Source organism: Misgurnus anguillicaudatus, chromosome 17 (assembly GCF_027580225.2).
Source record: "Misgurnus anguillicaudatus chromosome 17, ASM2758022v2, whole genome shotgun sequence".
NCBI lineage: Eukaryota > Metazoa > Chordata > Actinopteri > Cypriniformes > Cobitidae > Misgurnus > Misgurnus anguillicaudatus.
This window is the reverse complement of record NC_073353.2, coordinates 38,078,684-38,095,398: the sequence shown is the minus strand read 5'-3', so window position 1 is coordinate 38,095,398 and position 16,715 is coordinate 38,078,684. Positions and strand designations below refer to the sequence as shown.

General features: G+C 39.1%; 1 protein-coding gene across 3 annotated transcripts; it reads right to left on the bottom strand.

The window, feature by feature from the left end:
• Window positions 1–22: 22 nt before the first annotated feature.
• Window positions 23–12,388, bottom strand: LOC129451550 (E3 ubiquitin/ISG15 ligase TRIM25). 3 transcript variants are annotated; one of them, XM_055214789.2, is made up of 5 exons: window positions 11,733–12,387; window positions 11,499–11,594; window positions 2,862–3,083; window positions 1,861–2,053; window positions 23–1,765 (listed from the first exon to the last, which is right to left on the bottom strand). In XM_055214789.2, the coding sequence occupies exons 1-5, from the start codon at window positions 12,300–12,302 to the stop codon at window positions 1,143–1,145; spliced, it is 1,704 nt and encodes a 567-aa protein (XP_055070764.2). In that variant the 5' UTR covers window positions 12,303–12,387; the 3' UTR covers window positions 23–1,142. The 3 variants fall into 3 exon arrangements, with proteins under 3 accessions (XP_055070764.2, XP_055070763.2, XP_073710821.1); XM_055214788.2 differs by having other exon boundaries at window positions 2,862–3,095; window positions 11,733–12,386; XM_073854720.1 differs by lacking the exons at window positions 23–1,765; window positions 1,861–2,053 and adding an exon at window positions 2,084–2,767 and having other exon boundaries at window positions 2,862–3,095; window positions 11,733–12,388.
• Between the last annotated feature and the right edge of the window lie 4,327 nt (window positions 12,389–16,715).

Sequence of the window (16,715 nt, the reverse complement as noted above, 5' to 3'; positions counted from 1 at the left end):
AAAAAAAATTCTTGGACAGAATATAAAAGTTTGTATAAAGTAAAATTATAAAAGTATATCTTTGCAGTTGGAAATATACTTTTACAGGTTTTTATACGTTTACAGGTTTATAACATACACATATTTTCGTCCAATGCGACGTGAATATAAATGCTTTCAAATATTTTTGGTTTTAAATTGTAAAACTACGGGCCTGTAATTGAATGCTGATTGGCTGAGAAATGGTCAATGGGTGTTGGTTATTTTTCTGTAAACCACACACCTAACCTGTAAAATGTCTTAAAAAATAGGCACCAGAGCAATGTTTATGGTAACTGTGGTATAAGAGAAATAATTGAGTCTGGTCCTTTGAATTATTATAGGGTGTTTTTGTAAACATATTTAGAAATATATATGTAGAAAATATGTATATCACTACATTTTTTTTTTTTGACAATAATAAATTGACAATTTGCCGGTTGGAACCATTTAATCATTTACCAGACAAAACATTATTAACAAGCAAATTAACCAAGCTTGTTTTTTACAATCACTCTCCAAAGCATGAGCAGTCCTTAAAAACAAAACAAAACATTTCAGTAGCACAACACAAATAATATACTATACTATGATTTAATATATAACCAAAATGTAAAAATGCTACACCCAAATTTCATGAATAAAGGCATCATTTTTCCACATACCACTATCTGTCCTAAATGCTGCATAACAAAAAACTGAAGGTTAAAAAACATATAGCAAAAAGAAAAACCAAAGTGCTTCAGATGTATGAAGAATGAGAAAAAAATCAAACGGAAAAAAGCAACTGCTGGTTGGTGGCATCATCTCAGCATCTAAATATTATACATGTCTACTAGATAGGTCTGTTTCTCTGTGAACTTTGAAGTCTGTGACTATTGATCATATTCAGTGTGTAAACACAACAGGCGTATGAAGGCAAACAAGATGAATAGCAATATTGTAGACTTCTGTCATTTCTGTAATAGTTTGGTTGACACGTCATAAGAATCTTGTCTCTTCCATTGTGTCTGTTTGTATATAAGGCTATTAATCTTATGAGAATCTTTCTGTGAGTCTGTTTACACCTGAGAAAAGAAATGAATGCTGCTTCAGTGTCCTATCAACTTCATCACTTCTTTTCTTCATGAAAACATGCTTTTTGTTTCCTGGGCATCTTCGAAGATTTCTTTAAAAGCATCTACAGTCTCCTGAAGTCTAAACCGCACAGCAAACTGTTTTACCATTCCCACGTCTTCAGCAAAATCATAGGCCATCCATACCCACCCTCTCCTGCTGTCTTTTAATGGTTTGAGCTTCATGTCTGAAGTAATGTAATGGTTTGCACATAATTTAAGGACCTGTGATCTTCTCATCACAAGTCTTGTGTGTTTGGTTTGATAATTCTGAAGTATTTTCAGATCTCCTACACCTCTTTCCTTCCACACACGTAATTCTTTATGAAAGCAGTACAGTTTGGCCCGGTGCCTGAAAAGGACTCGCTCATCCTCTTCTCCTGTCGAGACCACAACAAGGTCAGGTAATGGCACAGCTGGCTTAAAGAACGGAACATTTACCCAAGACATTTCTTGTTTATTATCTGTTTCAAAAGATGTTTGGCTCTGGCTTGGTACAGATGAAAGTTCAGGAACATACTGTAAATTAAAGCTAAATGCTCTCATTGGTTTTCCAAATTGAAATACATCAATCTGGCCACACTGGGAATATCTTTGTGTGGATCTGGGTTTAAAATCATGCAAAGTTTTATCTGTAGAGAGAAATTAGAAAGTTTTTCTTCTTGCTTTATGTACTGTTGTTCAATATTATATTTGAGACTTGATAAAGATAGATTGCCAAACTTACATCCACCAGCAGAACTCCAGACTTCTTCTGTAGATATCTTGATCTCCATCTCCTTGCTTACATCCATCAAACGCTCTTGCATTGCAGAAATCATCATCTTTACATTGTGAAAAGGAGCATCTTGATGTAAAGAAATGCTGGAAGGATCTTCACAATCTTTAGATATGAGTTCTTTACCCTGAGATGGATCATTCTATGGATGTACAGTAATACAAATAAACAAAAAATTAACATATCATTTTGTCATATACATTTCAAAACACCATTAAAATATAATAAAGCTCTTTCTTGATAAATCTATAAGCAAACGTGAGTTAACACATGGACTGCTGAGCTCCAATAATGAATACATATTGATAATAAATAACCAAAAGATGTTTAATTAAATTGGTGAATAGATATTACAGAAAGTGGCCTAATGTTTCTATACCATGTTATTGAACACTGTAAATAATTAGCTGTAGTTATGCAGCTGTTTGCCAGTAAATTACTGTAGATTTATTTTATTTTTTTATTTTTATTTTTTTATTTTTTTATTTATTTTTAAATGAACATTAACAAGTCTTTATCTTTACATAATAAAACTATAAAATAACAGCCTCATGCAAAGATTAACCTTTTTCTGTTTTCTTTCAGATTTTGGTTCCCATAAACATGAGGCACTACTTCTTATAGTTTTTTCTTGTAAAGATAAAGTCCTGGTAATGTTTAATGTTTATTTATCTTTGAACAAACTTTTGCCATTATGTAACATACATTTATATCTACATTAAACTACCGGCAAACTGTATTTTTTACCAGTGAAGATCCTGTAAGCCTATCACATCTATGAAGTGTGTTGATCTGTTTTGTTCAGCTGCTCACACAGAATTCAACTCGTCATGTCTGTTGATTTGTCATTTTTGGTCTAATACAGGAGAAGATGTGTAAACCACTCTGAGGTGGATTTAAATAAATAACCAGACTGACACAACACAGGTCAGATTGTTTGCGTTCATTACCTGGAGGAAGTAAATGTGATCTTCAGTGGACAAAAGCTGATTGATCTCAGAAATCTTCATCTTCATATCAGTGATCTCCTGTTGTACTTTCACCTGAAGTCCATTAATGTTCTTGAGACAAAAGCTCTCTTTATCTGAAACCACTTCTTTAACTCGACAGCATGTTTTCTGAAGGGAGCAAATGATCTCTGGAAATATTCGCTCACATTCTGCTACTGCCGTCTGTGCTGAACGCTGCACAACACAATTACATCTTGTTAATATACAGACAATCAGATGAAAACTCTTAAAAAGAGACATTTCCCACTAAATTCTTCCCTTATTCACTTATCTGAACTCATCTGTTCACATTAATCTTATGACCATAACTACTACTGCGCTCGACACATGTCAAGAGTAATGTCTGCTGACATTCAGAGTTTATTTCTGCTTATAAAGGAGAAACACCTGAAACAAAGTTAGCACTAAATTCAGTCATATAAAGAACTCCATTATATCCATTAAAGAGGACATATCATGAAAATCTGTCTTTCTCCATGTTTAAGTGCTATAATTGAGTCCCCAGTAGAAAATGTGATAAAGATCAACCCAGTAACTTAGTTTTGGTAATCAATTCTCTGCAAGCATGTGAAAAAAATAGGTCAGTGAAATTTGCCTCCCCTTGTGATGTCAGAAGGGGATCTTATTATAATAATATCGCCCCTTAATCTGCACTATCCAACCACAGCACTGACATTTAGTGCAGAGATCAGCTCATTTGCATTTTAAAGGACACACCCAACAACAGCACATATCTGCTCACTCCTACAAAGTGGCAATTTGAACATGTTATAATAAATTATCTAGATGATATTTTGCGTTAAATCTTCACATATGTACTCTGGAGTAAGGTTTTGTTCTGTGTTTACTTGTATTCTGTGTATTTTTGTTATTTGAACTTGTATTTTGTTATCCTGCTCTGTTCAGACTTTTATTTTGAAATCATCATGCCATGTCACGCTTCACACTTCCTGTTTGTTTCTGTATTTAAGTCACTTCCTGTTCACCTGTCCTCTGCTGATTATTACATCGCCCCATTCTGTCTGTATCTGTTACCTGCTACCTGTTAATCTGTTTTTGTATCTGTATCTGTATCTGTTCCTGTTTTGACCCGTACCTGTATTTGGATTTATTGCCTGTTTGCCGCCTGCCCTGAACCTGAGCCTGTATTTGGAATTACGATTGTTTGGATTTGCCCTATTGGATTTGTTTGCTGGCCCTTATTGGGATTTTATTCAATTCAATTCAATTTTATTTATATAGCGCTTTTCACAATACTCAATTGTTTCAAAGCAGCTTTACATTAATAGAAGCACTAAAAGCACAGAAAAACGACAGAAAGCATAACATAATACACAATAGCATATGCAGTCAAATTTGCTGCGGCTATGACGCAACATTATGAGCGAGCATATTACTAGTGTAACGTCTAGAAGAAGAAGCTAAGTTAAGCCAAAGCAGGCTACCTCCCCGGGGTAAAAAACCCCCTAGGAGAAAAAAAACAAAAACCCCGGGTTGTTTAGCCGAGGAAATAAAAATAAAAGTCCTAGGAGGGAAAAACCCTTGGGAGATATACATGTATATTCACACATATAAACGGATAAGGAGCTTAAGCGGAGATTAAGCGGAGATTAAGCAGAGATTAAGCGGATATTAAGCGGGTCCTGCCGGTGGTCGTTGGTCAGGCATCAGCTGGGCATCACATTGAAGGACGACCAGTAGATCAGAGGTGTGCCGACTTTCACATCTACCGGAACTGGGTCTGTTTGTCCCATTGTCCTCAGGGTCAATGGGACCCAGGGACGAGACAGGGAGAGAAAAACAAAATCATATTAGCGTAGGGGCCGTTCACATGTAATGCAAGTGTCACAGGTGACGTTTTGTAAGGGCGGAACCAAAAGTGTGGAAGACGGGTTCCGCCCGACGATGGTTCCGCCCGGACGTTATATTCTGAACACCGGAATTTCCGGGGTTTCCCCGATCACGAAATCAAGCCTGATTTCGCCCAGGTGAGGGTAATCTACACAGCGGTTGCTGATAGGCTGATGAAGAGAAGAGGTAGAGGAGATAAAGACCTTTGAAGACATCAAACGGGGTGCTTGTGATGTACTTTGTGTACGCTGTGTTGCTGCTTTGCAGACGCTCTGTGCTGGCTTGATCGTTCCCTTGGGGAAGTAAAGGAAGGAAAGACAGCTAGCGAAGGAAGATTGGGAACGTTTTACCCGTGAGTGAGTAAGATTCAGAGCAACGGGATTACAGACACAGGAGGCTATTTGACAACTAAGAGTGAGTAACAGCCATTGTGGTTACCGTGTACTACGTTGAAGAGGAGTTGCTTGGTGTGTGTTTTTCTTGTGTTTGAGGTCCCTGGCCCCACCGGAGAAGGAAGCGTGGGCGAGCCGTGGGTTGACCGGAAACACGGATGAGACATTTGGATAGGAAGCGCCGTCTACCAATCGATCAGTGGCCCTGCGGGACAAGAAAGCGTGGGTGAGCCAGAGAAGAAACAAACAACACATCCAGAGCTGTGAGTAATACAAAACCCATTCTCAGCGGTGACCAAAACATCGCCCAACCATCCTCCCGAGAGAATTGAAGCTGGTGGCTAAGTCCATATTTTCTATCACGTGAAGTGTGTACAAGAGTGCTGTGGGTGAGTTTCACTTATTACTTGGTGTTGCGCTGTACTTGCTGTGTGTATGCTGTGCTTGTAGTGACCAAACTGCCGGCTTCGGACGAATCGTGAGATGATCATACCTGTTGTGGCCTGAGTCCTACGAAGGGAGTGCAATTAAGCCTTGGCCTGGGTGTGTTGGAGAGAGCTTCACTCCTCGATAGAGAGGACAGTGGTGAAGCCCAGTGGTGGATAAGAGTGAGTAATTCTCTGAAGTGCACTGTGCGGATTGAAGGTCATAGTTGTGTGTGAGTCCGACCTAACCCACAGAAACTCGTGGTGGCGGAGCCTCAACGAAAGTTCGCCCCAACTCGGGACCCCGGTTGTGGAAACAGGAGGGGGAGTTCGGGAAGCGTTCGGCTCCGTGCCACTGGACCCATCAGTCCCCACGACGCCCGAGAAGCTTGAGCGGACGGGTGAAGGAACACGGTGCACCAGCGCTGTAGCAAAAGTCCACTGTCTAAGACAACCACTTACCTGTGTTTAAACGAAAGCTGTGTGAACGAAGACTCCCAGTGTTGTGAGTAACATACCCTGTGCAGTGATATCTGAACTGTGCTTATAGCAACCACTTACCTGTGTTTAAACGAAAGCTGTGTGAACGAAGACTCCCAGTGTTGTGAGTAACATACCCTGTGCAGTGATATCTGATCTGTGCTTATAGCAACCACTTACCTGTGTCTAAACGAAAGCTGTGTGAACGAAGACTCCCAGTGTTGTGAGTAACATACCCTGTGCAGCGATATCTGATCTGTGCTTATAGCAACCAGTTACCTGTGTCTAAACGAAAGCTGTGTGAACGAAGACTCCCAGTGTTGTGAGTAACATACCCTGTGTAGCGATATCTGATCTGTGCTTATAGCAATCACTTACCTGTGTCTAAACGAAAGCTGTGTGAACGAAGATCCCCAGTGTTGTGAATAACTTACCTCTGTGAAGGTTATCGACTTGTGTTTACAGCAACCACTTACCTGTATCTCAAAGAAGGCTCCATGTGGAACGAAGATCCCCAGAGGTGCGAGTAACTTACCTCCTGTGTAGTGACGTCAACCGGTGCTTTTAGCAACCACTTACCTGGACCTGAACGAAAGCTCGGTGTGAATGAAGACCTCCAGTGGTGTGAGTAATTTACCCCGGTGCAATAATATTGAGCTGTGCTTGTAACAATCACTTACCTGTGTCTCAACGAAGGCCCTGTGAGAAACGAAGATCTCCAGTGTGGCGAATAACTTACCTCTGTGTAGTGTATTGATCTGTGCCTACAGCGATCACTTACCTGTGCCCCAGCTAAGGCTCCGTCGGGTAGGAGGACCTCCAGTATTGTGAGTTGTTTCCCAGCACGGTCCACTAACGATCTCTGATTCCAGTAGCAGCTGTCGAGCGACGAACCTAAGGCACAGGAGAAAGCGGGAAGACGGAGGATTAAAGTAGCAGTAAGACCACATTGAAGCACATTGTGATAACTCGCCTTTTTGATTCTGCCTCCAGGGAGAAGCGGAGCGCGCCACGGATTCTAGGACCAGAGCCCTAAAGGAGCCCCTGTCCCCCAGTCCTTGTCCCAAGTGGCCCTGGAGGCGAGAAGCAGACCCCTTTAGTTTTAACTTGCCTTTTCCCCTTTTCCCTTTCCTTTTAAATATTTAATAAAGTTCATTTTAACTGAAGTTTACTCGTCTGTCTGGTCATTGGGGTGGTCTTGGGAAACTCCTCGAGGTGGAAGAGTTGAGAGGGGCGTGACCCTTAGCATAGTCGGGTCCGCCCCCGTGGTGTGACACAAGTGTCACACAGTGATGTGGTTTAATCAGCTTAGTTTCAGACAGACTAACTATTGAGGCATAATTGTTTTATCCACAGTTGAGGATTTTGCAAATTGGGAGCCCACTGCGACGGTATATATGGTAACTAAGGGTCACCTTCCGATTTTTAAGAGAAAATGAAACCTGTCAACCCGTTTGACTAAGGCCTGTAACCCCACTGTCGTCGTTAATGCAGGTTCAGTGGCAAACGGGTCTATATTGCATACTATTTACAAGATCACGAGAAAACGCCAACATCGCAACCTGACCATACGTGTCAACCCGTTTGACTAAGGCTGGAGGCCCCACTGTCGTCGTTAATGCAGGTTCAGTGGCAAACGGGTCTGTATGGCATACTATTCAGAAGACACAAGAAAGCGCCAAAATCGCAACCCGACCATACGTGCCAACCCGTTTGACTAAGGCCGGAAGCCCCACTGTCGTCGTTAATGCAGGTTCAGTGGCAAACGGGTCTGTATGGTATACTATTTGCAATAGAAAGAAAGCGCCAAAATCACAACCCAACCATACGTGCCAACCCGTTTGACTAAGGCCAAAAGCCCCACTGTCGTCGTTAATGCAGGTTCAGTGGCAAACGGGTCTGTATGGCATACTATTTGCAATACAAAGAAAGCGCCAAAATCACAACCCAACCATACGTGCCAACCCGTTTGACTAAGGCTGGAAGCCCCACTGTCGTCGTTAATGCAGGTTCAGGGGCAAACGGGTTTGTATGGCATACTATTCACAAGAACACGAAAGTTCCAAAATCGCAATCCGACTATAGGTTAAGATAAGGTTTTTATTTATTTATTTGGTTGGTCTGTGTTATGACCGCGAGTGCTTTGTTCCGTACAGATAACTATTTCGAGTTAAGTACTTTTACTAGACAAATTATGCGAATGCTTTGTTGAAGAGAAAAGTTTTAAGTCTAGATTTAAAATTATCGACTGTGTCTGATTCTCGGACATCAGTTGGTAAATCATTCCAGAGCTTAGGGGCTAAGTAGGAAAATGACCTTCCACTTTTAGACACTTTTGATAGTCTAGGGATAATCAAGAGACCAGAATTTTGCGACCATAGTGTGCGTGATGGATTGTATTCTGATAGTAATTCTCTAAGATATGAGGGTGCTAGGCCATTTAAAGCTTTGTAGGTGATTAGTGATATTTTAAATTGTATGCGATATTTAACTGGTAGCCAGTGTAAAGATGCCAGAATTGGGCTTATGTGGTCATACTTTTTAGATCGAGTAAGTACCCTTGCGGAAGCGTTTTGAACTAGCTGAAGCTTGTTTACTTGATTTGCATGGCATCCCCCGAGTAGCGAGTTACAATAGTCTATTCTAGAGGTCATAAAAGCATGGATAAGCTTCTCTGCGTCAGATGTAGACAGTATATGGCGTATTTTCGAGATATTTCTAAGATGGAAGAATGCTGTGCGGCAGACGTTGGCGATATGACTATCGAAGGATAAGTTGCTGTCGAACATCACACCTAAGTTCCTAACCGTGGAAGATGGCACCACAGCGCAGCCATCTATGTGCAACTTGTAATCTGACATATTATGTTTGTAGCGATTCGGTTCAATAATAAGTATCTCTGTCTTATTGGAGTTCAGCTTAAGAAAGTTATGTGCCATCCAGTCACTAACATCGCTAATGTTATCTTAGAAAACGTGTGTGTTTCGCTGGGATGTGAGGAGATGTAAAGCTGGGTATCATCCGCATAGCAGTGAAAACTTATGTTATGTTTCCTGATAATGTCTCCTAGAGGTAACATGTATAACGAGAACAGGATAGGACCTAAAACCGAACCCTGCGGTACACCGTATTTAACCAGGGAGTGATATGACTCTTCCTCGTTTACATAAACAAAGTGATAGCGATTGGTTAGATACGACCTAAACCAGGCTAGCGCCTGACCACTGATACCAACATAGTTTTCTAGTCTATTGAGTAAGATTGTATGATCTATTGTGTCAAAGGCTGCACTAAGGTCTAATAATATAAGAATTGAGATTTCACCACGATCGGATGTTAATAGGAGGTCATTTGTAACTCTAAGCAACGCTGTCTCTGTGCTATGGTGGGGCCTGAATCCTGATTGGAACTTTTCATATGTACTATTATTTGTCAAGAATGTGCGTAACTGGCTTGCCACTACCTTTTCTAATATTTTCGAAAGAAAAGGGAGATTTGAGATTGGTCTAAAGTTATTAAGCTCTCCCTGGTCAAGCTGCGGTTTTTTAATCAGCGGTTTAATAACTGCTAGTTTGAAAGCTGTTGGAACGTATCCTATTTCTACCGATGAGTTAAAGATATTTAGAACCGGGGTTGACACTACAGGGAATACCTCTTTAAGCAGTTTTGTGGGAACGAGGTCTAATATACAGGATGATGATTTGGATGATGTAACTAGTCTAGAGAGCTCATCTATTGTAGTAGGTTTAAATGAATCAAGATGTTCGTATGGTAGTCTAGTGTTAAGTGAACTAACGGGTAGAGTGGTGGCTGCCTGGGTAGCTACGATGTTGTCCCTTATAGCCGTAATTTTGTTAGAAAAGAAGTTCATGAAGTTTACTATTGGTTTCTGTTTGTTCTTTATTTCTAGTCAGTTTTGCAACGGTGCTGAAGAGGAAACGAGGGTTATTATGATTCTCATTTATAAGCTTGCTAAGATAGGTAGATCTGGCGTTTTAATAGCCTGTCTGTATTGTTTAACACTCTCTTTCCATGCTGCACGCCATACCTCTAACTTTGTGCTTCTATAATTTCTTTCCATTTTCCTAGTTGCCTTTTTGAGTGCTGCTGTGTGATGATCATACCATGGAGCTGGCGGTTTTTCTTTGATTCTCTTTTTTCGAATGGGAGCAACGGCATCCAATGTGTTAGAACAGACATTATTTAGGTTTTCTATTACAATATCTAGATCGTCACAGTTATCTGCTACATGTTTAATTTGGGACAGGTCTGGAAGAGTGCTAATAAAGCTATCTTTAGTGGTGGAAATTATTGTTCTGGCTAATCTGTAGCATGTTGTGGATTGAGTGATCCTATCTAGAAGTACAGTGTATGACACAAGGTAATGGTCAGAAACTGCATCACTCTGAGGTGATATTTTGATGTCATTAATATTGAGCCCGAGTGACAGAATTAAGTCTAATGTGTGCTTACGAGTATGCGTTGGCCCTGTCACGTTTTGTCTAATATTGAGAGAATTTAGAACATCCATAAATGCATGTCCTAGTGCATCTTTTGGGTTATCCACATGAATATTAAAATCACCAACGATAAGAGCTTTATCTACAGTGACTACAAGCTCAGACAGGAAATCTGCTATTTCTTTAAGGAAATCTGCATGGTGGCCCGGAGGTCTATAGATTGTAGCTAAGGCAAAAGAGAGCTGTTTGTGGTTACGATCGGTTATTTTCATATTTAACAACATTAGTTCGAATGATTTAAATTTTACTTCAGATTTTTGGTTTACTTAAAAAATTTTGTTGTATATTGTAGCTACACCACCCCCTCTCCCCTTTAATCGAGGTTCGTGTTTATAATAATAGTCTTGTGGGGTGGATTCGTTTAAACTAATGTAGTCGTCTGCTTTAAGCCAGGTTTCTGTTAAACAGAGTGCATCTAAGTTTTGGTCTGTAACTATTTCATTGACAATTGGTTCTTTATTGGTAAGCGATCTAATGTTCGAAGGCCGAATTTTAACATTCGAGGTTCATCTGTTAATGTATTGTTTTCTAATTTTATATTAATCAGATTTGTACCAGATGTGGCAAGCGGTGCTCTGTATTTATTTGTTCGGGGAACAGATACAGTTGAAATGTGTTGATATTCTGGTAAGATTGACTCGAAGTGCTGGGATATAAGTGATCTTGACATATCACGGCAGCTAACAGATGGACGTTTACATAATAAACACCTTTTGCACATGGATTCATCTTCTCATCGCTTTCTTCAAAGCAACCCGTTACATCTGGGGACACCAAAGATTTATTTTACATCTTAAAAAAGTCTTGTGAAATGTCCTCTTTAAGTGACAATGTTTTTCAATAAGACTGGGAGACGTTGGAGACCTAACAGATATGAACAGTATAATAAACACTGGTGTCAATGCTTACTCTTATAGACTCTTCAGTATTTTTTAGCTCTTTAACTTCATTTTCTCTGTCCTGGACTTTCTGCAGAAACTTCACAAGTGTTTCCATTAACTTTCCCTGAAAAACAATACATGAAATAGTTTAGTTAAGATTACCACACCCTTAACTTTTAGACACTTTGCCTTTCCATCACTAATCATAGGATTAGATGTATGCAGAGTTGATTTATATATACTGAACCTTTGAAGTTCACACCTGTTTCTCTGATCTTTCATCAGATGCTGAGATGATGTTGTGGTTCTTGTGTTCATCCACTACACAAAGCAGACAGATACACTGACGATCAGTACGACAGAATAACTCCAGCAGTTTGCCATGTTGAGGACACATCTGTCTCTGTAGATCAGTAACTTCAATAAGTTGGTGTTTCTTCCCCTTGTGCAGGTCATTGTGTTGTTCAGTGTGAAGTGTGCAATAAGAAGAGAGACAGGTGAGACAGGATTTGATGGCTTTGACTCTTCTGGTCGAGCAAGCATCACACCTCACATCATGGTCTTCGGCATCAGTTTGAGGTTTCCTGCTCCTCAGTTTCTCGATCAGATCCTTCAGTATGACACATGAGATGAGATGAGGTCTTCTGCTGAAGGTTTGACTGCACTGAGGACAACCTTCATGATCCACCTGCTGCTCCCATATAGCTGTAATACAGTCCTTACAGAAACTGTGTCCACAGGGAATAGTCACGGGAGTGTTTAAAAGATCCAAACAAATGTTGCAGATGAGAGATTTCTGATCGCTTAAAGTGAGCTCTGAGGCCTCGGCCATATTTTACTCTCTCATACACTAACAAACAAATGTGTCTGAAGCACTGAATGTGCAAAGTTTCGTTTCAGGATTTTTCCTGGAATTGGGTGCGGCTTGCAAACAACAACACCACTTTCCCTACAATCTCTCCGTTTCTTAAAGGGCCCATAGCATGAAAATGTTAGCATTGCCACTTTGTAGGTGTGAGCAAAAATGTGTTGTTTTTGGTTGTGTCCTTTAAAATGCAAATGAGCTGATGAGGTGCAGGCACTGATCGCAGTGATGGTGGTTTGATGCAATTCAAACTCAATTGTGCTGTCAATTATTTTTTCTCTCACAGTGCTGTGGTTGGATAGTGCAGATTAAGGGGGCGGTATTATTATAATAAGAGCTCCTTATGACATCATAAGGAGGGTTAAATTTCAATAACCTAATTTTTGCTCACACCTACAAAGTGGAAATGCTAACATGTTCATGCCATATAATCGGAAGGCTGCAGCCTCCGGAGGTCGCATTTGTAGGCTGCATACGTCATCAAGACTGTCTAATTTCAGAATATTAACAGGTTTAAAGTTGGCTATTATTCTTAGTTATTGTAAATTGTTGTAATATGTTTATGACTTTTATGCGAATGTAATGCTCAGTTAACTTAAATAAAGCAGGCTTGATGACGTATGCAGCCTACATATCCTTCCGATTGAGAAACGGCCACTGTCTGTCTTTAAATAGTTTAGAAAGCACACAAACTCAAATCACATTATCAAAAATGTTTACATTGAAACAATGTTACAAGTATTATTCTTATGTTTTATTATTTCTGATGTGATTGCATTTCTTTTTTAAATATTAATTTACGAACGTGTTTGTCTTACAAAGTTGTTAAGACCATTTAAAGAATAGGACTACTTTAATGCAGTTAAACACAACCATTCTCATCAACTGCCTAAAGGCGTAGTACGAGACGACTTAAAGGTTGTGCTATTTTACTCAGTATATATAATGAGTATTTTAGTCTGTGTTCAGTTCTGTGAATGAATGTTTTAATCTATAATTCTGTGGACATAGTAAACCATTGCAAAATCACTAAAGATGGCAACTCTTCATAAACATGGGATAAAATCTGAATGTACAAACTGAAATAATATAAAGCTTAACTCCTTAACATTTGTTATTAAGCCTTATACCATGGGTCTGTTGAATGCTGCATTCTGATTGGCTGAGAAATGTTCTATGGGTGTTGATTATTTTTCTGTAAACCGCACACCTAACTTTTCAAATGTCTTTAAAATAGGCACCAGAGCAATGTTTGTGGTAACCGTGGTATAAGCGGAATAATTGACTCCGACGCTACGCGTCGTGCCGCATTACCACCTTGGTGTGCATTATTTTCTTATAATTCAATGGCCTGTCGTCAATTATTCCTTACTTAAAATTCAAACCAACAGTGGAAAGTGTAGATCAAGGTCAACAGGCGGCCCACGAGCCAAAACTGGCCCCCAGCAATATTATCAGCCCTGTGCCCACAGACACATTGTTTTTATAGCGGTTGGTTCTTAAAAAGATCTGTCATGATATTCATATTTTACTCACAAAATCTATGTTCAACCTCAAGGGATGCTGCAAAAACCAACAGATGAATGAGTACCTCGAGAGCGATTTAACTATTCTGTATGATTACCTGAATCATTCTCACAGTACTTTGATGCCTTCCAGCTGTTGGTTCTGTTTGCAACACCGTGTGAAGTTGAACACACCTAATCACTTTACTTTTTAGTGCATTTGCCTCCAAAATAAACAAAATCAAATTTGCCAAGTGTATTTTAATCGGCCACAGTATGAAGTTTACACATGAAGAGTTCTGAACTTTGAAGGGAACAGGGCGTAGGGATGATCACATCCATGACCATACAGGTGACTGACATCCGTGTGTTTGGTCTAATGTTTGATTGGCTCATTATGGTGTCTGAGGGTTCATGTCTTCACCTGTCACCCGGTCAAACAAGCTGACATTGTTAAACCTGTTAACACCCAAGACTTTCACACAATTCTGCTTTCACACTTCTGCCTTGACCAATCTTCTGTTAACTCTTCACTTTACTTGATGTCAAGCAAAAAACGTTTCTGGATTGGCTCCCTGAAAGTTTTTACTTTAGACAGGGTTGGGGATTAACGGATTACATGTAACGGGATTAGATAATCAGGATAAAAGTAAGCTGACCCGACCCAAACTAACTAAACCGTGGGGTACTATGCAACGGAAAAGCCCCCCAAAAAAAGTAATCTGTTACAGTTATGTAAAAAAACATAGTTATTAGATTACAGTTACCTGTTGGGTATACTTTCAGGATTAAAATGGCTTCACTTAAAAGGAAATAAATCATTATTTTGTCATAATAACACACTATTTGAAGCACTGCTTGACTGTCCAGTAGTTCTTGTTTCAGTGATGACTCACGTGAGTCCCCTGCTGGTGCATGCGCACATAACACCTCGACAATCTCTACAGCAGGCCTCTCCAAACTTTATGTCAGTCAGCAAGAGCCACAATGAATAAAACAATCTGGAGATATAGTCTACTCTATGCAAAACTTGTTTGTTTTACTTGTTGATTTTATTTTACTTGTTGATATGTTTTATAATGGTTTAAAATGTGAACATGCATAAGCCAAGCTTGTATAAAAACCATGTTATTAACAAGTTATTAACAGAATGTGCTTTGGAAGGCAACTCACACAGACTTCTGTGGTTGGTTTGATTTGATTTTGATTTATTTATTTAAAAGGGACAACGCACATTAATCAACAAAAGGACAAAGTCCAGAATGTAAATGTGCCAGATTTAGCCATACAGGCTAATTTTCATCTGCAGTCCCTAGCAGGTTGATGGTTAAGAGAAAACATTACAACAATACAATAAATACATATCAATAAAAAAGCCTTAGATAAAAATAAGTAAGAATAACACTACTATTCACAAATATCATACACGTGGTTGGTGTGATTGCAGTTGTAAGTTATCTGAAACTGTAGAAATGAACACAAGAAGACTAGTTTAATCACAATGTCTCTTGCAGAGATAAAAGATGTGTTAGCTGTATATGTAGAGAAACTACCACTGCCATCGTCCCATGCCAAATTATATACACACCTGTAGATTGTGTAGACTTTTTTAACCCTGCAGAACCCACGGGTCAAATTTGGCCAATGTTAATTGCTGGTTAAGAGAATGGTTCTGGGGTTCTTTAGGGTTAAATGTTGATATAAACTATAATTATTTTTCCAACATGTTAAACATTAACTAATCTATATATATTTGACTTTAAAGGAATCCAAAAGTAATCAGATTATTATATAGACATAACTATTATATTTTGGTGCTGGGAATTAAAAGACTGAATACTTATTTAAAAAGTAATTTATAACATTATTCATTTTAAAAGTAACCCTCCCACGTTTGATTTTAGATATGAAAGTTTGACATCTGAGCAGCTTTACTTTCATCATTACACACAACATGACACATTCTAACCACGAGGAGAAACAATAATTGGGGCTATAAAAACCAACTCATATGAACTCTTATCTCTGTCTGAGACATCTGTGGTTGGTTTAACTCCGCTGACAGTAATGTGACTCTGCTCTTACTTCTGTTTCTCAATCCATAAAATCACACCAAACTGTTCCCAGGACAGACTTCACTAACCTATCTGCAATAAAAACAACATGTCAGTTTGCAATGCATATAGCTCCACAGATGATTGTAGGACGTCAATTATCATTATTATATTGAGTGACTCCATCTGCCGGTCTTTTCATCGTCCAGTGGGGGAAACGTGACATCTTGTGAAGCACTTGTTTTTGGATTTGTGTTTAGTCATTTCACAAGACGAGATGGGGGACGGCCGTCTCCTGAAAGCCCTTTAGATGCACACAATATAGATGAACGAGTCTATGATGACCAACAACATCACATCACCAGATTTCTATTTTGTTTTACTGTTATAGTTATAGTGGCTTTATCCGCTCTGTGACTTACATACATTCATTGTAATGATCTTGTGAATATACACACGTCAGAGTACTGACTAATGCAGAACACAATTGAGTGATTCATGAAGTAAAACTTTAAAACCAAACCAAAATTAAAATGATATATATATATATATATTGTGTTTTATGGTTCAATACAACAGACGAGCGCATGGGCTTGATGTTCCCTTCATCTCAGGCCTTCTGTTCAAATATCACGTTTCTGTCATTTACGGTTTGGACCGTACCTTATGTTAAATATTATAAAGAGAAAGTCTAGTAATAAAAATAATAATCCAACTTTCAAGCAACAACATATCTCATTATCTGAAAATAAAGAGAAAACACTTGAGATATAACACACACAATCCATCAATTTAACTAGTCTTTATTGTTCAAGTTATTA

What these genes read in the sequence shown, in the direction of transcription:
- LOC129451550 (XM_055214788.2), bottom strand. Translation starts at nt 12,302, where the DNA reads ATGGCCGAGGCCTCAGAGCTCACTTTAAGCGATCAGAAATCTCTCATC. An exon ending in ATCACATTTACTTCCTCCAG is followed by an intron (nt 2,054 to 2,861) that starts GTAATGAACGCA and finishes GTACATCCATAG; the next exon opens with AATGATCCATCTCAGGGTAA. An exon ending in CTGGAGTTCTGCTGGTGGAT is followed by an intron (nt 1,766 to 1,860) that starts GTAAGTTTGGCA and finishes TTCTCTCTACAG; the next exon opens with ATAAAACTTTGCATGATTTT.